This window comes from Lithobates pipiens, unplaced genomic scaffold (assembly GCF_037356315.1).
Source record: "Lithobates pipiens isolate NorthernLeopardFrog02 unplaced genomic scaffold, aLitPip1_a1.2 Scaffold_8, whole genome shotgun sequence".
In the NCBI taxonomy this organism is placed as follows: domain Eukaryota; kingdom Metazoa; phylum Chordata; class Amphibia; order Anura; family Ranidae; genus Lithobates; species Lithobates pipiens.
Genome location: NW_027507903.1, coordinates 551,221,670 through 551,244,935, shown reverse-complemented (window position 1 = coordinate 551,244,935; position 23,266 = coordinate 551,221,670). Strand labels below are relative to the sequence as shown.

The window sequence follows — 23,266 nt, the reverse complement described above, 5'->3', positions numbered from 1 at the left end:
GATTCAATTAAAGTGTATTTTTTCCCCCAAAAAAATTAGAAAAACCACTGCGCAAATACCATGTCATATACAAAATTGCAATGACTGCCATTTATTCTCTAGGCTCTCTGATAATTTATATATATATATATATATATAGGTATACAGTGGTGTGGGGTGGAGTGGGGTGGGGTGACAGGTGAACATGAGAACACTGGAGGACACAAGCAGGCATGACGTCCCTCTAGGGGGAGGAGTTAAAGTACTATAAGCGGTCGATGTTCTGCGCCCGTTGACATTGAGCTGGTATATCGCGCCGATCTCTGGTTGGGAATACATTGTGACATTCCTGGACTCTCCTCCTCCTCTGGATTGGATCATTATGGCCCCAAGAGGGGCCCCCCGTCGACCTGTGACCCCTGGACCGGACCCCCTGGCTCTGATCACCGGGACACTCTTCTTCCTCCTTCCCATGGTCAGTACACTGGACTCCGATCTATCTATATCCTGAACGGGTGGTGTATGGGCTCACACTGGCGGATGGTATGGGCTGTATGGGAGATATTAGTCCGTGGATGGATGTAGGTTGTGGGGACCCATATTTCAAAATATTTCAAAAGATCACCTCATCTACCCATCCATTGTATTCCCAGAGCCCGGACACATCATCCATAGTAATCGGGGCTTTCCATATCCCCCCCCCCCCCATACATCGGACTCTGTACTCCGGAGAGGAGGGGTGCTGTGCTGCTCCAGGTGTACACTGTATTCACAGATCGCAGAATACTCTATACATTGATATATAGACTGTATATAATACTCTATACATTGATATATAGACTGTATATAATACTCTATACATAGCTATATAGACTGCATATAATACTCTATACATAGCTATATAGACTGTATATAATACTCTATGCATAGATATTTAGACAGTATATAATACTATATACATAGATATATAGACTGTATATAATACTCTATACATAGATATATACACAGTATATAATAATATATACATAGATATATAGACTGTATATAATACTCTATACATAGATATATAGACTGTATGTAATACTCTATACATAGCTATATAGACTGTATATAATACTATATACATAGATATATAGACTGTATGTAATACTCTATACATAGCTATATAGACTGTATATAATACTATATACATAGATATATAGACTGTATATAATACTATATACATAGATATATATACTGTATATAATACTATATACATAGCTATATAGACTGTATATAATACTATATACATAGATATATAGACTGTATATAATACTCTATACATAGCTATATAGACTGTATATAATACTATATACATAGATATATAGACTGTATGTAATACTCTATACATAGCTATATAGACTGTATATAATACTATATACATAGATATATAGACTGTATGTAATACTCTATACATAGCTATATAGACTGTATATAATACTATATACATAGATATATAGACTGTATATAATACTCTATACATAGATATATAGACTGTATATAATACTCTATACATAGATATATAGACTGTATATAATACTATATACATAGATATATAGACTGTATATAATACTCTTTACATAGATATATAGACAGTATATAATAATATATACATAGATATATAGACAATATATAATACTCTAGACATAGATATATAGTCTGTATATAATACTCTATGTATAGATACGGTGTGCATGTATTACCATAGACTGATGAGAGAAGGAAACAGCAAAGAGAGAAGCAGGATGGAAAAGGACAGGAGTGTGAGAGATGAGAGAGAGAGGATGGCAGGAATGAGAAGGAACAGGACAGTGAGATAGAGAAGAGACAGCAAAGAGAGAGGAATGAAAGGGAATACCAGAGAGAGGGAAGAGAGAACAAAGATTAGTGAGAGAAAGAGAAATAAAGGACAGAAAAAATGATCCAGAGAGAAATGAAAGAGATAAACCAGAAAGCAATGAAAGCAGAGTGGTGTATGGCCGGTGTTCTGCCTAATAGAGTCCGGCCATCGATATGCGTCCGTTCCGTACTGCGCATGCGCAGTACGGAGCAGACGAAGCTTCGGAAAATCTCCGAAGCTGAACGGCGCCTGCGCCGTGAGTGGAGGAGGTAGCCCCACTATCCAAGCGGACATAGGGTTTAGAATTTTAGAGGGCCCCTCGCGGGCGAGCTTCGCTCGCCACGCTTCGGGCTCGGCCTCGCTGCGCTCGGCTCTTTTTTATTCTAACTCTATGTCCACTTGGATAGTGGGGATAGAACCTGGACTCACGGCGCAGGCGCCGTTCGTCCTCGGCAATTTTCGGAATCTGTGCTCCTGTGTACTGCGCATGCGCAGTACGCAGAGGACAGCATCTGATAGAGGACCCTAATTGACAAGACACCGGGATAGTCCTGATATGTTGATAAATACAGTATATAACAAGTAACTTATATGTTGATAAATACAGTATATAACAAGTAACTGATGTTGATAAATACAGTATATAACAAGTAACTGATATGTTGATAAATACAGTATATAACAAGTAACTGATGTTGATAAATACAGTATATAACAAGTAACTGATATGTTGATAAATACACTATATAACAAGTAACTGATGTTGATAAATACACTATATAACAAGTAACTGATATGTTGATAAATACACTATATAACAAGTAACTGATATGTTGCAGTTTGGTTGGTGTCTCTAATATCTGACACATTGTACATAGGGACATAAGATATTGAATGTCTTTTGCTATCCACACTAATAGAACTTTCTGTTCTTTGTATAGAAATGTGACATAGTCCGGCTTCTTATTCTCTATGTATGGATTCTTTTGGTTGCACTCATATTCTTTATGCTGGGTGTCATTATTAGTATATGTTATCATGTCTGACCACCATCCTGGTACCAGTTCCTAGAACAGATTTTTGGCTCATGTTTTGCACTGTACAACTCCCTTCATCTGCTCAACTCTTTTTGTACTAGGAGCATTATTAGTCTCTTGCACACAGGCAGCTGAGCACATCTGGGACAAGTTTTCTATTGTTTTTTGCATCTTGTTTACGATAACACAAGCATATACCTAAAGTACAGGAGCGCGCAGCCATTCATGTCTATGGAAGGCTGTATGCTGCACCTGCGTCAGCATTTACGTCAGATGAGCTCAGCCGCCTGTATTAATCCACGCCCATTACATGATGAAGATGTCTCACCCTATAAACTCATAGTTTCAGGGACAGGAGATAAGATCCTGCTTGGAAATGTTCACAGTCACACTGAACTCCCTGGCAGGGGAGACTGATAACCATGAATTGGTTGGTGTACTCTTAGTACACACGATCATAAATTCAGACCAAAAATACCGCTTTCCAAGTGATAGTACAATAATCTGATCATTAGTACAGAGCTTTCAACATCATGACAGTGCATGTGAAATGATCCAAAGGGACCAATGCAATTTTTTTTTTCTTGTGCGATACTAGATCATACAATTTTTGCTTAATCAGTACAGTATTGGTCCAAAAAAACAAATTGGTGCACTCAAAATCTAGTGCAGTGGTGAGTGGTAGCCAATCAGCTTCTAACTTCAGCTTGTTCAATTAAGCTTTGGCAATAAAACCATGCAGTTTTAGTAAATAACCCCCCCCCCCCCCCAATATATTACATCACTTCTGAATTTGTATTCTGTTGTACAAGAATTTTTGTAAGTTGAGTACAGGCATACCCCACTTTTAAGTACACAAGGGGGTTTATTTACTAAATCTGAAAAGTGCAAAATCAGGCTCACTTCTGTATAGAAACCAATGAGCTTCCAGGTTTTATTACCAAAGCTTAATTGAACTAGCTGGGGTTAGAAGCTCATTGGTTTCTATGCAGAAATGAGCCTGATTTTGCACTTTCCAGCTTTAGTAAATAAACACCATTGTGTACTTAAAAGTGGGGTATGCCTGTAACATCTTCATTTTTGATATGAGACTAACTTGCAAAGAAAAAAAAAAGACGATCATTTGTCCGATATTCTCATGGTGTGTACCTGGCTTTATATTACTGATTAATACATTGGATGCATTTGTTATTCACAAGAGAGCCATTTACAGATGCTAATGGACTGATTTACTAAAGGCAAATAGAGCAGTTGCTTCAGAGCTTAGTAAATGAGGTAAATCAAGTGCACAGAAAATAAAAAATAAGCATTTTTGCATGCACATGATTGGATGATGGAAGTCAGCAGAGCTTCGGCTCATTTACTAAGCTCTGGAGCCATTGCACTTGCAGAATGCAACCGCACTTTGGAATGTGCACAGCCTATTTGCCTTTAGTAAATCAACCCCTAAGGCTCCGTTCACACTTGTGCGACATGTCATGCAACTTTGGACATCAGAGTCACATGACAAGTCATTTCACCATGTTTTCCAATGATACTCATTCATATATGTACGACTTAAAGTTGCAGCCACTTCAAAGTAGTTCATGCACTACTTTGCTCCGACTTTCATGAAAGTCGTACCTGAATGTTATACAATGCAACAGTTGTACAACAATTGTCCATTATCACTGGTCAAAGCCAAAGTCATAACCAAATTGCACCCATCCAAAGTTGCATCAAAGTTGCATTCCAAAGTCAGCCCAACTTTGGAGTTGTACAAATGTTATATACTTTGTTATAGACATTTTGATATAATATAGTAGCATAAAGTATATTATCAAACACTTCTTCCAGGTACATGGAGTGAGATACAAAGCCTGGCATTGTTAATCTAACTCTGAGAAAAGTCTAAACACTAATTAATTTACATGAAATGCACGGGGGTTTGAACATTTTTTAGCATACCCCTGGAGTCTGGGCCTGGGTAGCGGCTTGTGATGCGCTCTTTGTAATCCACCATTACACACATGGCACACTAAGCACAGCGGTATGGGTAAAGCTCTCTGTGGGCATGGGTGTGAGTGATAGTTACACTTTGAGTTACACAAAATAAACTAGTAAGACTTTTGGCCCTTCTTTCTGTATCCAATATTTTTTATTTAAAGTTTTAAATACATAAACACTTTGGATATGTGCGATTTCAGAGAAAGTACCGTTATCTTTTTTGTTTATCCTCAGTTCCTCACTGACCTAAAGTAACTCCAGCCCCTAACTAGAGATGAGCTTAAGTTTGGCTCCAGGTTCAGTTTGAAGCCAAGTTTAGCAGAATTCAGAAAACAATTACAGGTGGCGGCCATTTAACTGCATAATCTTTATGAATACCACATATACTGGGTGACCTGCTGGCTTCCTGCTCCTGTGGAGAATGTAATGGACGAGGTGTATAAAGTGAGGTGGGAGAGTGAAGAATGTGACCGATGAGCACCTATGTGTGGAATGCGGTCTGTAAAAGCTGCAGCTGAATGGAGCCTCGCTGTGACTGTACAAACACCTCTACCTCCTCATAAGAACTAGACATTCTGGTTTAGGATGGTTTTCGGAATGGCAGGCCACATATTTCTCTCATGACCTCAGTAGTGCGAGATAACGCAGGGCGGTGTTCAGGAAGCCAAGTTGTGTGCAGTGTTCATTTTTGTTAACGAAAACATTTTCATTATTAATTTTCAGGATTTTAGTCACCTAAAATGTACTTGAGATTTTAGTCGACTAAATATGACTAAAACCAAAACAATTGCAGATGACTGAAATGCAACTAAAACGAAAATGGCATTTAAGCAAAAGATTACAACAAAAATTAAATCAAAAGTTGGAAATTTGATGCCAAAATGAACACTGATTTGGTGAGGTGACGTTACCATTGTATGACTCTTTCATTGCCAGTCTGCGTTCATTTCTGTGTCATGTGACCTCAGATTTCACCCCAGCCCTACTTTGTAACCACAGGTTCTAACTCTGAGACAGAATAGGAAGTGGCTACCATTCTGGTTTTCATGTTGTGTAAATGCAAATACTGTTTACAGATATAATCTGCTGATACTATGTACAGGAGACATAGCATACACAGGGCATAATGTCCTTCCATGGTGACAGGGGTTAGAAAATTTTACACATGTGGCTGACATAATGATGGTTGGTGGGCTAATTTTAGGGTGGTAAATCTCAGGGTCAAGGGCATGCCACCAATGAGTCAGAATGAGGTGACCACCCCAAGTAGCGCTCGTTGCAGCTCAGTAACATTGCCCTGTATACACAGAGCAGCATTACTGAGCTGGTTGCTAGGACGCCTTAGGCTGGGCCTCACAGCCCCATTGGTTGTTATGATGCAGGCAGCCGCATGCAACATAACAACCATTAACACTGTACATCCCAGTGTCCTAGCAGCCATTGATGCTGTGTGGCCCAGCCACCATTCCCCTAGCAACCAATGACCCACAGCTGCACATTGGTTGCAGCTCCACCGTCCTAGCAACCAAAGGGAGGGAGGGCAAAATGGCACAGACACTCCTTCCAGAGATTGCATTTGCGTTTGAATGTTTGGGTGGGCAAAATGGCCACCTCTCGTAACTAGTAACCTATGCATGCTCTTGCTCAAGGTAATTAGCTGTGAGTGATGACTCTGCCCCAAAGTAGCATGTAAGCATAGTAAAATTAGCATTTTCAGGCCTGTGCGTACCATAACGCACACACACCTAAATGCAGACATTGTTGTGTGTTGAGATGCATTGCATTAGGCAGCACATTTGTTTTGAATGGGCTGTCCAAACACCTCAATGCGAGAAAAAATAAGTATTGCACTATTTTGTACAACGTAGCACAGAGCATTGTTCGTGGTACTCATGTGTGTGTATTCTGGTGGTAGTGCGCTGTACATGTGCATTGTTGTGCTATTAAGAAGTACTGCACGCGCTGTGGTGTGAATGAATCTGAATACATTTCTTACAAAGACTAGAACTTCTCACCAGTGGAAGTCACTTGAGATCATGCTACTTTTCCTCGAAAAAAAAAAAGAAAGATTAGTCAGTATATGCTTTTTGTTCGTATGATTGTGACAGGTTCACTTTCCTAACCTAAAAGCAAACCCTTAGAGTAGGCCCAATAAAATGGCAGATCTCATCTTCAACTTTCCAGGATTCTACTGAAAGTGTTATTCAAGCCAAATTATTTTCTTGATTTTCTATAGAGAGTGTGGAAGGGCTTAGGGCCCTATGCTATCCAAGGCTCTATTGTAGCGATTTATCTTCACTTCCTGTCCTGCTGATGTTGTTTTATCAGACAGGAAGTGAGAGCAACTCTCTAATAGTAATACATTAGTAAAAAGGCTTATCTTTAGTAGTAAAGAGGAAGTTTTTTTTTTTGTCTGGATCCCAGTTTCAGATATTCCTTCAATAATTGTCTGGTGAAATTGTTGTTAGCAGGGAAGGAAGTGGGGGTAAATCTCTCTAATGGAGTCCTAGAGAGCAATAAAACCACAAGAGGGATTCTGATCCTTCCTTGTGCTATCAAAATTGTGAAAAGGGTTTGGTTTCATATACACTTTAAATGCCTTGTGAAGTATTCTTATTTTGGGATAAGTTTGGGATACAGTGTAGTGTTTTGGATTTTTGGGATACAGTGTAGTGTTTGGGATTTTTTGGATACAGTGTAGTAGTCCCTTTACCACCACAGTGCTTGGTGTCTGAGCAACGAATTGCCAGGTCTGACCATTGTTGTGCAGAGTGAGGTGCCTGCTTATGCCTGTGCAAATATTGACTTTCATTAATCTGATATTTGCATAGTATTTTCCAAAGGATCTATTAGCACTTTATGTAGACCAGGGGTCTCCGTAGTTTTCGAAACAAAGGACCAGTTTACTGTTCTTAAGGGGGGGGCAGACTGTGGACATTGGGAGTAGAAAAGGTCTCGACGTCAGTGGGAATAAACAATGCCCCATATTTGGTGTCATTGGGAGGAATAGCGCCTCATTGTTGGTGTCATTGGGTGGAATTGTGCTCCATCATTGGTGTCATTAGGAGGAATTCTGAACCCTTCATTGGTGTCAGTGGGAGAAAGTATGCCTCATTGTTGGTATCAGTGGATGGAAACAGTGCCCCAGGGGCCAGATAAAAGCAAGCAAAGGGCCCCATCTGGCCCCGGGGCCATAGTTTGGAGACCACTGATGTAGTTTATGTTTCAATGATTTTTATTAAAGTTTTCATAGAACCATAACAAAGATCTCGACATTACATTGGCACTGATGTCATTTAAAGCTGACCATGTACATTAGGATTTTGTGTTTACTGAACAGAAGTAACTTGATTCCCCCATCCATAGTAAACAGCATGGCTAGACCAATGTGCAATGTGGGTGTTGGGTGACAAGTCTGCACTGTGGGTTTCCTCTGTATTCCGACAGCTGACACCCACAGCTCCCAGATCTAGCACATATCAGCACTTTAAGGGATTTAAAGACTGCATATATTATTATTTATTATATATATATATATATAGTTACAGGATTTATACAGGCATACCCCTCTTTTAAGTACACAATGGGGTTTATTTACTAAAGCTGGAAAGTACAAAATCAGGCTCATTTCTGCATAGAAACCAATGAGCTTCCAGGTTTTATTACCAAAGTTTAATTGAACAAACTGGGGTTAGAAGCTCATTGGTTTCTATACAGAAGTGAGCCTGATTTTGCTCTTTCCAGCTTTAGTAAATAAACCCCATTGTGTACTTAAAAGTGGGGTATGCCTGTATAGCGCCAGCAGTTTGCGCAGTGCTTTACAACGTGAGGGCAGACAGTACAGTTACAATACAATACAGGAGGAAATAGAGGGCCCTGCTCATATACTGTATACACCTCTGTGTTAGGTTTTGTAAGATTTGGGGAGGTACGGGTTTGTTTTAACCACTTGCCGACCGCCGCACGCCGATGTACGTCGGCAGAATGGCACGGGCAGGCATAAGCACATACATGTACGTCCTTTGCCTCCCGCGGGTCGGGGGCCCGATCGGGCCCCCGCCCGGTGCCTGCGGCGGTCGGTTTTCGTTCGGGAGCGATCCCGGACGAGGGGACGGCCATTCATTCATGGCCACCCCCTCGCGATCGCTCCCGACGAATGGAAATCCCCGGTGACATCACTTCCTCTCCTGTAATGTAAACACAGGAGAGGAAGTGATGTATTCTCTCCTCCGTGTCGGTATTTTTCGTTCCGACACGGAGGAGAGCGGATCAGTGAGTTGCACCAACACATCCCACACACAGTAGAACATGCCAGGCACACTCACACCCCCCCTTTACCCCCCGATCACCCCCCCAATTACCCCTGCCCCCCAGTCACAGTGACACCAATGTCATTTTTTTTTTTTTTTTTTGCATTGGTGTCATTTGTGACTGTAATAACTGTTAGGGCAGTTAGGGTTAGCCCCCTTTAGTTCTAATGTACCCCCCTAACCCCCCCAATAAAGGTTTAACCCCGTGATCACCCCCCGTCGCCAGTGTCACTAAGGCTGGGTTCACATTGCAGCGGTTTATGAGAACGAATGTGATTCGCACCGCACTGCAGTGCAAATCACATCCGATCTCTGTGCGATTCGAGTTCAGCCATTCGCCGCACCCGCCACACCCGCCGCACCCGCCGCAAATTCGCACGGGACCCTTTTTTTGGCCCGCAGCAGAATCGGATCGCATGGGTGTTCACACCATGCGATCCGAGTTTGCAGATCGCACTGCGATATGCGAACTGATCTGGGGGTGTCAGTAACATTTCACTGACACTCCCAGCAGTTCGCATAGGGCAGTGTGAACTGCCGCCGGGAGGCATGCGATGCGGGAACCCGCCGCGGATTCGCGGCGTTTCCGCATCGCTCCAGTGTGAACCCAGCCTAATAAGCGATCATTTTTCTGATCGCCGTATTAGTGTCACAGGTGACGCTAGTTAGGCAGGTAGGTATTTAGGTTCGCCGCAGCTTTTTATAGCGCTAGGGACCCCCATATACTACCGCATAAAGCCCCCTGATTGCCCCCTAGTTAACCCTTTCACCAGTGATCACCATATAACTGTTACAGGTGACGCTGGTTGGTTAGTTATTTTTTTATAGTTTCAGGGCACCCGCCATTTATTACCTAATAAAGGTTTAACCCCCTGATCACCCGGCAGGTGTCATTTGTGACTAATAACTGTTAGGGCAGTTAGGGTTAGCCCCCTTTAGTTCTAAGGTACCCCCCTAACCCCCCCAATAAAGGTTTAACCCCGTGATCACCCCCCGTCGCCAGTGTCACTAAGGCTGGGTTCACATTGCAGCGGTTTATGAGAACGGATGTGATTCGCACCGCACTGCAGTGCAAATCACATCCGATCTCTGTGCGATTCGAGTTCAGCTATACAGATAGTATGGCTGAATTCGTGTCGCACCCGCCGCACCCGCCGCAAACTCGCACGGGACCCTTTTTTTGGTCCGCAGCAGAATCGGATCGCATGGGTGTTCACACCATGCGATCCAAGTTTGCAGATCGCACTGCGATATGCGAACTGATCTGGGGGTGTCATTAACATTTCACTGACACTCCCAGCAGTTCGCATAGGGCAGTGTGAACTGCCGCCGGGAGGCATGCGATGCGGGAACCCGCCGCGCATTCGTGGCGTTCCCGCATCGCTCCAGTGTGAACCCAGCCTAATAAGCGATCGTTTTTCTGATCGCTGTATTAGTGTCACAGGTGACGCTAGTTAGGCAGGTAGGTATTTAGGTTCGCCGCAGCTTTTTATAGCGCCAGGGACCCCCATATACTACCGCATAAAGCCCCCTGATTGCCCCCTAGTTAACCCTTTCACCAGTGATCACCATATAACTGTTACAGGTGACGCTGGTTGGTTAGTTATTTTTTTATAGTTTCAGGGCACCCGCCATTTATTACCTAGTCTCACTAGTGTACCCCTAAATTTAGGGGTGTCTACTTTCTAAAATGGGGTCATTTGGGGGGGGGGGGTTTGTGCCATCTTGGCATTTTATGGCCTTCAAAACTGTAACGCCCTTAGAAAGCCTGAAGGCGGTGCTTGGTTTTTGGGGCCCCGTACGCGGCTAGGCTCCCAAAAAGTCCCACATATGTGGTATCCCCGTACTCAGGAGAAGCAGCAGAATTTATTTTGGGGTGTCATTTCACATATGCCCATGGCATGCGTGAGCAATATATCATTTAGTGACAACTTTGTGAAAAAAAAAAAAAGTTTGTAATTTTCCCGCAACTTGTGGCAAAATATAAAATATTCCATGGACTCAACATGCCTCTCAGCAAATAGCTTGGGGTGTCTACTTTCTAAAATGGGGTCATTTGTGGGGGTTTTGTGCCATCTTGGCATTTTATGGCCTTCAAAACTGTAATAGGTAGTGAGAAGTGAACTCAAAAAATTACGCCCTTAGAAAGCCTGAAGGCGGTGCTTGGTTTTCGGGGCCCCGTACGCGGCTAGGCTCCCAAAAAGTCCCACATATGTGGTATCCCCGTACTCAGGAGAAGCAGCAGAATTTATTTTGGGGTGTCATTTCACATATGCCCATGGCATGCATGAGCAATATATCATTTAGTGACAACTTTGTGAAAAAAAAAAAAAAAAAAAAAAAGTTTGTAATTTTCCCGCAACTTGTGGCAAAATATAAAATATTCCATGGACTCAACATGCCTCTCAGCAAATAGCTTGGGGTGTCTACTTTCTAAAATGGGGTCATTTGTGGGGGTTTTGTGCCATCTTGGCATTTTATGGCCTTCAAAACTGTAATAGGTAGTGAGGCGTGAAATCAAAAATTTACGCCCTTAGAAAGCCTGAAGGCGGTGCTTGGTTTTCGGGGCCCTGTACGCGGCTAGGCTCCCAAAAAGTCCCACATATGTGGTATCCCCGTACTCAGGAGAAGCAGCAGAATTTATTTTGGGGTGTCATTTCACATACGCCCATAGCATGTGTGAGCAATATATCATTTAGTGACAACTTTGTGTAAAAAAAAAAAAAAAATTTTTTTTTTGTCATTATTCAATCGCTTGAGGCAAAAAAATAAAATATTCAATGGGCTCAACATGCCTCTTATCAATTTCCTTAGGGGGTCTACTTTCCAAAATGGGGTCATTTGGGGGGGTTTTGTACTGCCCTGTCATTTTAGCACCTCAAGAAATGAGATAGGCAGTCGTAAACTAAAAGCTGCGTAAATTCCAGAAAACGTACCTTAGTTTGTAGATGTGACAACTTTTGCGCAAACCAATAAATATACAATTATTGACTTTTTTTTTTACCAAAGACATGTGGCTGAATACATTTTGGCCTAAATGTATGACTAAAATTGAGTTTATTGGATTTTTCTAATAACAAAAAGTAGAAAATATCATTTTTTTTCAAAATTTGCGGTCTTTTTACGTTTATATCGCAAAAAATAAAAATCGCAGAGGCAATCAAATACCATCAAAAGAAAGCTCTATTTGTGGGAAGAAAAGGACGCAAATTTTGTTTGGGTACAACATTGCATGACCGCGCAATTACCAGTTAAAGCAGCGCAGTGCCAAAGTGTAAAAAGACCTCTGGTCATTTACCAGCAAAATGGTCCGGTCTGAAAGTGGTTAATGTAGAACTGCAGCCATTTTGGATATTGCATGGGATTTTAGAACCGCTATAAAAAATTTTTTAAGATATCTGTACTCCTATTGCAGAGGCTTTTCATCATTTCCTGTACAGGTGGCACCACAGGAAGTTGTAGAAAATTCCCCCAACAAGGACACAGTAGCCTTTCCTATTCTCTCTGCGTTGGACTTCCTGACATAAAATGACAAAGGTTTTAGGGAAGGTTTTATCACTTCCCTACTTACAAACCATACGAGAAAAAACGGTTTTGGCTGGATTTCAACTTTAAGTATTGTTAAAACGTATACCGCAAACTGAGGAAATCTTGTATTTTAGACTGACAGGGCATGTCTGGACATGCAGCTTTACTACAACAGCACTGCTTGTAATCAGCCGGGTCGCCAAATGCGATTAATTTGGCAACACATTTTTGTTTGTTACAAGAGGAGCAAGCAAAAATACAATGTTGTACCGATGCGATCTTGTAGCTCTGTGGTTCTTGCACACAAAGAAAGAAAGTCAACTGTTTATTTCAGGTAGGTGTCATAGGACCACAGAGCCCACGCTCCAAAACACTCAAGCACAAAAACTTTTTTTTTTTTTGCTAACTTGTCAATTGTATAACAAAGAATACCAGTAGATATTAGTCTGGGGTCCTTTTTTGAATTGATCTTCTTCTTCAGGCTAGGTTCACACTGGTGCGTGGAAAACACTGCATTCCTGTGCACATCAATGTGATGTCTGTGCGGTGCGATTTGAGCCATATATTGTGTATGTCTTAAATCGCATTCGCACCAAAATGGCGCAGACCGCTTTTTTTTCCACGCACCTGAATAGCATCGCATGGGAATTGCACTGTGTTTTTCAATTTTTCAATCTGTTTCGGGGGGTGTCATTACTCTAACATTGACACCCACAGAAGATTGCATGGACCCTGTGTTATTTGAGGAAACGCAGTGAATCTTGTGTAGTGTGAACCAGGGCTCAATTTCCTGTCCTCATTCCACATTACTCATGTAGCCTCTGAAGTACAGTACACACCCTGCTTGTCACCGGAGGACACGCTACTATCTGCGTGAAGGTTGCGGCATTCTGGAAACCACGTATGAGTCATTCCATCTGGCATGGCTGATAACAGACATTTTGCAAAATGCTGCAGGAGATACAAAACACAGTGATGAAGGGAGACGTGACACGGAGATACAAAAATTTTTTATTTTATTTTGTGATATGATGTAACATATTTACTTTACTTGTGGTTAGTTTATATAATTTTTACAGAAGAATGCATAACTGGACTGGTTATGGTGAGATGGACTAAAAAAACCTTCCATTAAATTGCTGGCGCTATGTAAGTACATGTAATAATAATAATCATTATTATTATTATACAGGTTTTATATAGCGCCAACAGTTTGCTCAGAGCTTTACAACATGAGGGCAGACATTACAGTTACATTACAATTTGGTACAAGAGGAATCAGAGGGCCCTGCTCATTAAAGCTTACAATCTAAAAATAATAAAGCCCATCTCAAGGCAAATATTAATATAACCAGGGTAAAGCACAGTATTTCTTACAATAGAAAGTATCAGTACATTACATCACTTCAGAAGTTGGATTCTATCGTATGAGAATTTTCGAAAGTTAAAGCGCACCTTCAGTCATTTTTTCAAATTTCCATCTATTAAATCTTCTGCTCTTGTTGTTTTAACTTTGGATAGTAAAACATTATTTTTTTTCTGCCAGTAAATACCTTATACAGCTGTCTTGGTTATGTTTGTGTAAATCCAGGAAGTGAACAGGCAGCAGGGTCTCTATCCCTGACCTACCACTTGCTTTAGGCTTGCCGGAATGATGAAGGTGACCCTATATATGAGGGCTTGTTCACACTTGACTCAATTTCTGGCGCTCAACAAACGCTCCTATAGTGTTTGTAGGGCGTTATTATGGGCGTCAGACAGGCGCCAATGAGCTTTAGAATTGGGAGTTTTTCACAAGCATTAAAAATGCTCCCTAAATGCCCTATGTGTAGTTTCGTAGCGTTTGAATGGTTAAAACTGCTCCACAATGGAAAATGACAGAAGTAGATGAATTTTAACGTATCACAATCGCACCAAAACTTCGCCAAAAACACCTGCCAGAGCTTTTGAAGTTTTTGTAAGCAAAAATAATTAATAATAATTATTTTGTATTACTTGGTGTTCCCTTTTAGATTGTAAGTTCTCATGAGCAGGACCCTCCAAACCCTCCTTTATTGTATTGTAAATGTACTGTTGACCTTATTTTGTAAAGTGCTACTCATACCTTTGGCACCATAAAAGTCTGGAATAATAATTAATTATACGAATGCTAATGTATGCACTTTGTGATAATTGGCTGTAATATTAGGCTGTATCTATCCTGTAAACCAGCAGTTCCGAGTGAACCATAGGACCTAAAGGGATGCTTTCCTAAAATGAAGAACAAACCACTATGAATTTGTGTTGGAAGAAATATCTGTTTTAGGAAGGTTCTACTGTGCTTTGCCATGCAGATCATTAATTGAACAAGATACAAAATGGGCAATCACTGAGCTACAGATATAAAGATACAAATTGGAAAAAAACATCTGTGGCCAACCTAATTCGAAAAGTGTAATGATTGCACATGAAAAGTGGTAAACCAAAGATTTAATCTTTTACCACTCCTTTTACAGCAAATTGACATTTTCCTAGTTGCTTTAGATTACTGTCGGGTGATTACAGCCCTGCACATTGTACTCTCTTATCCATTACACCCAACTTTGGAATGTGGAGCCATAACCAAACTTTACCCTCTAACCCAATCCTTTATTAAAGGAGAAATGAAGGAGATGTAAACTACAAAATTAAATGCAGACATACAGTGCCTTGCAAAAGTATTCACCCCCTTTGGCTTTTTACCTATTTAGTTACTTTACAGCCTTTAGTTCAATTTTTTTAATCTGAATTATATGTGATGTATCAGACACACAGTAGTCTAAGTTGGTGAAGTAAAATTAGAAAAATATATACATAAAACAATTTTTCAGAAATGAAAAACTGATAATTGGCATGTGTGTATGTATTCACACCCTTTGTTATGAAGCCCATAAAAAGCTCTGGTGCAACCAATTATCTCCAGAAGCCACATAATTAGTGAAATGATGTCCACCTGTGTGCAATCTAAGTGTCACATGATCTGTCATTGCATATACACGACTTTTTGAAAGGCCCCAGAGGCTGCAACACCTAAGCAAGAGGTGTCACTAACCAAACACTGCCATGAAGACCAAGGAACTCATCAAACAAGTAAGGGACAATGTTGTTTGCGAAGTACAAGTCAGGGTTAGGTTATAAAAAAATCCAAATCTTTAATGATCCCTAGGAGCACCATCAAATCTATCATAATCAAATGGAAAGAACATGGCACAACAGAAAACCTGCCAAGAGACGGCCGCACACCAAAACTCATGGACCGGGCAAGGAGGGCATTAATCAGAGAGGCAGCACAGAGACCTAAGATAACCCTGGAGGAGCTGCAGAGTTCCACAGCAGAGACTGGAGTATCTGTACATAGGATGACAATAAGCCATACGCTCCATAGAGTTGGGCTTTATGGCAGCATTACTTTCAGCAAAAAACAAAATGGCACGTTTTGAATTTGCGAAAATGTTTTATTTATTTTAATGAACATGGGCATGGGACAATGATATTTACTCAAACATTTTGATTTACACAGTAGTATAACATATCATATACTGTACGTATCAGAACAACAGAGGGTACTAAAAAACATAAACACTGAATTTTTTGCTAGGTGGAGCTAAGTTTAGCGACATTGAATAAAATGGTTGTGGCCATGCCCACCTCCATAATGTCACATGAGTGTTTGAGTAGAGAGGAGGGGATGGGGTAAAATGGTGTAATAGTGTATGCATTCAAATCTGAATTTGATAATAGCCACCTATAATGCACTGTACATTAGAATGAGAGTAGAAAGGTAATTTCTCTGAGCCAATCAGACTTTGCTGCACACACATATGCTGTCTGGAGGAGAGGGATGACCCCACTGGTCCAATTATTGTGAAGGCGCATATATTACAACATTGGAGCTTGGGGTTATCCACTCTTCCTATCTGCTGCCATAGTTCAGGGTCATGGAAGACCCTAAGAAGTTTAGGAAGACTATGCAAACTGTTTGAAGACAGGACAGAAAGAATGGTTTCTGTTATTTGAGCCCAGGACCCCAGTGCTACAAACATGCATTGCATTTGACTTTATTGTTCCATTAAAGGGTAACTCCACTTTCGTAGGGAGAAAAAAATGCAAATAAAGAAAGAAAAAATAATATAGCGTATACAATTGCGACATAAGTCATATTGTAATTGAATGTTAATAAAAATTACCTTTCCTTTTCAATCTGCAGCCACTGCAATTTTTCTGAAAATACAATGCAATATGGCTACATGGAGTTGTTCTGTACACAGAATGTGTACTGGCCACTCCCCAGAAACATCATTTCCTGCTTGTGTGATTGGCTCACCAATTTTCCCAGAAGACTGCCTAAGATACAATTCAGATTTCAGGCATACCCTGCAACAAAAATTAAATTTTTAGTGAGATATTTCCAATAGGAACACGTCTAAATGGATGCAGACTTAGCAGGTTTCCTCATTAGTGCTCTGTAGCTGCACAGCTGATAGATAATTATGAAACTACTCCCATTAGTCCCACTCTGCGCAGAGGAACACAGTGATTTCTTAAGAATAACAAAAGGTAGGAATCTGAAACAAAGGTTGTTATAGTCCCTGCAATGTACATAGATCACCCAGAGGGAATGTTTTTTTTCTCAACAAAAGTGGAGAAATGCTTTAAAGGTTCAGACAATGATATGCTACAAACTTTACAAGGCAATGAAATATGAAATGAATGCATTTGGTGCTAGGAGGAGGTGTAGCTGATCAGTGGTGTCTTCTTTTCTCTGCAGGTACTTCCAACCGCATATGGCCTCCCTACAAGGACAGAAAGACTGATATCCGAGAACGATCTGTTCTATGCAGTAGACGGACAGGATGGGCAAATCTTGTGTCTCCTCTGCCCAGCAGGTAATTCACTCCACTTTATGATCTTTTACATATGGATGTCTGGAGCCAAATGAGGAATTTAAGTTATGCTGCCCATAGATGCATCAAAATTTGTCTGGCTCAGCAGGAATTGGCTGAATTTCGGTCTACCTATATCTGTTCCCACTGGACAGAAGTCTATCTACAACTGACTTATGTCGATTTGGACTGTTGGAAAACTTTTGTCGATTAGCCAGTTGTGGCCAAAAGGCATATTCTAACAGAGTCCCTCTGTCAGGGTACAAATGGCACAGTGGGGAGGATTTCTCCATCCACCCTTCATGTGTGGATGGGGGAATCAATGCATTTATTTTTTGCAATAAAAGCACCATGTCGGCACCTCACTGCACTTCACACCAGCATTATGGTGTAAATGGGGCACGTAGAAATCAATTGTTTTTTTATGTGCCCTTCAAGGATTGGATTTTTTTTAGGCGCAGATATGTCACTGCAGATATTGTGAATGGGCCCTAAGTGAAAAATCTATTTTTCTCATGACTAAAGATAGCCATAGATGTATTGAAAATTGGCTGGTTCAGCAGGGACTGGACAAGTTTTGATCTATCCATAGCTCCCAACTGTCCCTGATTTCAAGGGACTGTCCCTGATTTGGAGCAGTGTCCCTCTGTCCCTCATTCCTCCTTATTTGTCCCTCATTTTGGTCTTATCTGTATAGTTGTATATAAAATGATTTTTTTATCTTTCAAAAAGTGTTTCCCAGTGCTAAACATTTCATCCAATTTCTAAAGTAGTGCAATTGTTAATTTTAAAAGCCAATATAAAGGAATATTAGTGGTAAAAAAAAAAAAGCAGGGGCATTGCAGGGGGCATGTCCTATGCCTACATATGTTTTCTGGTAGGTGTCCCTTATTCCCATCTCGAAATATTTGGAGGTATGTGACCATCTGTGGCCATCCCTGCTTGAGAGAAGTCGATCTAGGGCTTCTTGCACACTGGAGATTATAAATTATGCCAGTAGCATTAGCTGTAGAAGGCTGTAGCTGTAGAATGACTTTTGCAGCATTTTTGCAGTAGCGTTTTTCAGTGTTTCTCGACTTTTTTTTGTAGCAAAACGCTGATAAATGCCAAATATTGGCGTTTTTAAACTTTTATCAGCATTAGAGCGTTTTTACAGCTGGAAAAACTCCTCTTAAAAACACATTAGTTCCTGGGTTTTTTTTCTAGCCAGAAAACACCCCTGCCAAAAAACGCTGATAACAGCCTATGTGTGCATGGGCACATAGGATAACATGCTGGGGAGTTTATTGGCCACAGAAAAAAAATGCCTGAAGCCAAAAACAGCAGCTGTAAAAATGTCCAGTGTGCATGAGGTCTTAGGATTGGCTTCATTCAAATAGGGAATAGGGCTGATGGTAATATTTTATTTGATCAGTGCCTGCAGCCGATCAGTGTATTCTGACAGTGGAGGAGTCCCTGCTATCAGAAGACAATAATACTGCCTGCTGGCTGTTGGGGGGGGGGGAAGGGTTAACTTGGTTTTGAGCAGCAGAAAAAAAAAGTACATGAAGAAAATGAATGCTTCACACAAAATTCCAAATTGTGCCTTAAAAAAAAAATAAAAATAATAAAGGCCGAAGCCTTGTATACTCAATACATGATGTAGCAATGGCTTTATTTGCAGCCTGAAAACAGGGGGGCGTAGAAGTTGTGTAACGCTGTTTGCATACAATAGGTAGCACACATGATATACAACGTACAGGAAGGATACAAGCCTCGTGCTCCTATCCGGGGGAATTCTGACTTCTGAGGGAGGAGACGGGGTTTTCAGTTATTTTAAAAGGAATCATGTGATTGCAATTTGATCCTTGAACTGTCCTTTCAGAAAAATGAACATTAGTGAGATGTGAAAGAATACCTTGCAACTGTAAAACGTGTCATGTTATTTTATATTTATTTTTAATTTTATTGTTTTTGTTTTTTTTAAATGATATATACAGCCAAAACTTTTTGGACGGGGTAGGGAGGGGTAAAGCCTGGCTCGAAATGTGTCCTAACGCTGCCAAATCAGTGTGGGTGGCCCCGTCAGCCTCCTTCCAGCTCAACAAAAGTTCATTCAAATACTGACTAAGCCAGATAGAAAACTATTGGCCAAACAGTGACTGCATTCTATCAGATGTAGCCACAGTTTGGTATTTAGACTGCTGATTCCTCAATCCATGCTGTATGTTTATGGCTGTGTGTAAGATGCGCAATCCAAAACATCAAATAGGAGGCAAATACAAATGCCAACACACGCACACGCTCCAACAAACCAATGAGCTCAAAAAGGTGCAAGTATTAAAAAAAAAAAAAAAATGCAAATATAAAAAATACAAATATGAAAAAACACAAAAAGATTTTTTTTTTTAAGTATAGATGTATAGTCCAAAAAGTGCTTGACCCAATATGGACAATCAGAATGAACATCTCAGAAAGACAAAAGATTTTTCTGTTCATCAAGCAAAGTAAAAACAGCGCCGCTTACTAGATGTGATGGATCAATTGGCCAAGGGCGTTGTATCCACTGACTTTTGCAATAGCAGCATCCCTCCTCCTGTAGCAGCTTTTTCTCTGCTTAAAAACAATCCTCTCAGAGCCTTCTAGTACCATAGATTCCTCCACAGGATGTGTTTATAAAATGAAATGAAGAGGCTTCATGTGCAGTACTCACATTTAAAAAGTATTTATTCTTTAAAAATCGTAGGCACTGACATCCAAACAGTGTATTCAAAACCAGCCGAGGCTCATGCCAGCCAGCTGGTGCACAGTGACGTGAAGTTCTGTAGCTCCCCCGACGCGTTTCCCACATAAAAGGAGGCTGCCTTTTATGTGGGTTTATGGCTAGCTGTAGAACTCCTACTATTGAAAATCGGCTGGTTCAGCAGGGACTGGACAAATTGTGATCCATCCATAGCTCCCAACTGTCCCTGATTTCAAGGGACTGTCCCTGATTTGGAGCAGTGTCCTTCTGTCCCTCATTCCTCCTCATTTTTCCCTCATTTTGGTTTGAACTATATATAGTTTTAAGTTTTTATCTTTCAAAAAGTGTTTCCTAGTGCTAAACCTTTCATCCAATTTCTAAATTGCTGCAATTAGTTTTAAAAGCCAATATAAAGGGAATATTAGTGGTAAAAAAGGCACTTGTGGATTTTATTAAACTTTTGTATTGGTTATGTCCCCTTTAAGGGGCATTGCAGGGGGCATGTCCTATGCCTACATATTTTTATTAGTAGGTGTCTCTTATTCCTATCTTGAAATATTGGGAGGTATGTGACCATCTGTGGCCATTCTTGCTTGAGAGAAGTCGATCTAGGGCCTCTTCCACACTGGAGGTTATAAATTATGCCAGTAGTATTAGCTGTAGAAGGCTGTAGCTGTAGAATGAGTTTTGCAGCATTTTTGCTGTAGCATTTTCAGTGTTTCTCAGCTCCTTTTGTAGCAAAACTTTACTCCCACAAAAGCTTATGGCTCAAAAACGCTGATAAATGGCAAATATCTGCGTTTTTAAGCTTTTATCAGCGTTAGAGCATTTTTACAGCTGGAAAAAATCCTCTTAAAAACGCATTAGTTCCTGGGCTATGTGTGCACGGACACATAGGATAACATGCTGGGGAGTTAATTGGCCGCAGAAAAAACAAAACGCCTTAAGCCAAAAACAGCAGCTGTGAAAACGCCCAGTGTGCATGAGGTTTTAGGATTGGCTTCATTCAAATGGGGCTGTTCATAATGTTTTATTTGATCAGTGCCTGCAGACAATCAGTGTGTATTCTGACAGCGGAGGAGTCCATGCTATCAGAAGACAATAATACTGAATGCTGGCTGTTGGGGGATCAATGTATGACCAGCCCAATATCCAGATGAGCTAAATTCTAGTAGATAATACAGTTATGTGCTTTGATAGCAATCTGGGTGTCCAGAATTTTATGGGAAGGGTTAACTTGGTTTTGAGAAGTAGAGAAAAAAGTACATGAAGACAATGAATGTGTCACACAAAATTCCAAATTGTGCCTTAAAAAAATAAAAAAGGCCAAAGCCTTGTATAACTCAATACATGATGTAGCAATGGCTTTATTTGCAGCCTGAAAACAGGGGGGCGTAGAAGTTGTGTAACGTTGTTTGCATACAATAGGTAGCACACATGATATACAACGTACAGGAAGGATACAAGCCTTGTGTTCCTATCCGGGGAATTCTGACTTCTGAGGGAGGAGACGGGGTTTTCAGTTATTTTAAAAGGAATCATGTGATTGCAATTTGATTCTTGAACTGACCTTTCAGAAAAAATGAAAATTAGTGAGATGTGAATGCCTTGTAACCTTAAAACGTGACAATATTCATATGAAACTGGTGGGAGACACAGACTCTCATGTTTTTTATATTATTATTATTATTTTTTTATTATATGTACAGCCAAAACATTTTGGAGGGGGTAGGGAAGGGTAAAGCTAGCCATACCTGGCTCAAAATGTGTCCAAATGCTGCCAAATTAGTGTGGGTGGCCCCGTCAGCCTCCTTCCAGCTCAGCAAAAGTTCATTCAAATACTGACTAAGCCAGATAGAAAACTATTGGCCAAACAGTGACTGCATTCTATCAGATGTAGCCACAGTTTGGTATTTAGACTGCTGTCTGAATACAATAGCTGGCAGTGCCGATTCCTCAACCCATGCTGTGTTTATGGCTGTATGTATCCAATAAAGATGCGCAATTCAAAACATCAAACAAGGAGGCAAATACAAATGCCAGCACACGCTCCACTAATATAAAAAATACAAATATGAAAAAAAAATTTTTTTTTAGTGTAGATGTATAGTCGGAAAGGGCTCGACCCAATATGGACAATCAGAACGAACTTTTCAGAAAGACAAGCGATTTTTCTGTTCATCAAGCAAAGTAAAAACAGCACCGGATGTGATGGATCTCAAATTATAGAGATCGGATAGGTACACACAGAGGAAGGATCAATTTGCCAAGGGCGTTGTATCCACTGACTTTTCCAATAGCAGCATCCCTCCTCCTGTAGCAGCTTTTTCTCTGCTTAAAAACACTCCTCTCAGAGCCTTCTAGTACCATAGATTCCTCCACAGGATGTGTTTATAAAATGAAATGAAGAGGCTTCATGTGCAGTACTCAAATGAAAAAATGTATTTATTCTTAAAAAATCATAGGCACTGACAGCCAAACAAAATGGTATTCAAAACCAGCCGAGGTTCATGCTAGCTGGTGCGCAGTGACGTCAAGTTCTGTAGCTCCGTCCGACGCGTTTCCCCATACAAGGCTTCGACTGGGAAAGGGCCTGCCTTTTATGTGGTTTTATGGCTAGCTGTAGAACTCCTACCATTTTTTTAATGGCTGTCTGTAACCTGATAAGGCTTCATGTACATGGGACATTTTACAACCTGTCCTGAACGATTTAGCTTGACAGATATAATCGACGTTTAAAAACTTCCATTTTGTCACGTTTAGCAGCGTTTTGCCTTGTTTGCATTTAAAAATATATATATATTTTTTACATGTTTTCAAGTAGTGAAAAAATGAAAAACGCCTGTAAACGAAACATGGCTAAACACAAGTTACCACGTTTACACATATTTAGAATCTGTTACAGCCCTTTGGCATTTCAAATG

The 23,266-nt window shown here is 40.6% G+C and overlaps 1 protein-coding gene across 2 annotated transcripts in view; it reads left to right on the top strand.

The window, feature by feature from the left end:
* The first annotated feature begins 257 nt into the window (after positions 1-257).
* The window catches only part of LOC143960888 (tumor necrosis factor receptor superfamily member 6-like), a 60,512-nt gene continuing 37,503 nt past the window's right edge, over positions 258-23,266 (top strand). For both annotated transcript variants that reach the window (XM_077469876.1, XM_077469875.1), the window contains exons 1-2: positions 258-454; positions 17,506-17,623. In XM_077469876.1, coding sequence (XP_077326002.1) covers positions 362-454; positions 17,506-17,623 — 211 coding nt within the window. In that variant the 5' untranslated portion in view covers positions 258-361. The remainder of the gene's footprint in view (positions 455-17,505; positions 17,624-23,266) is intronic.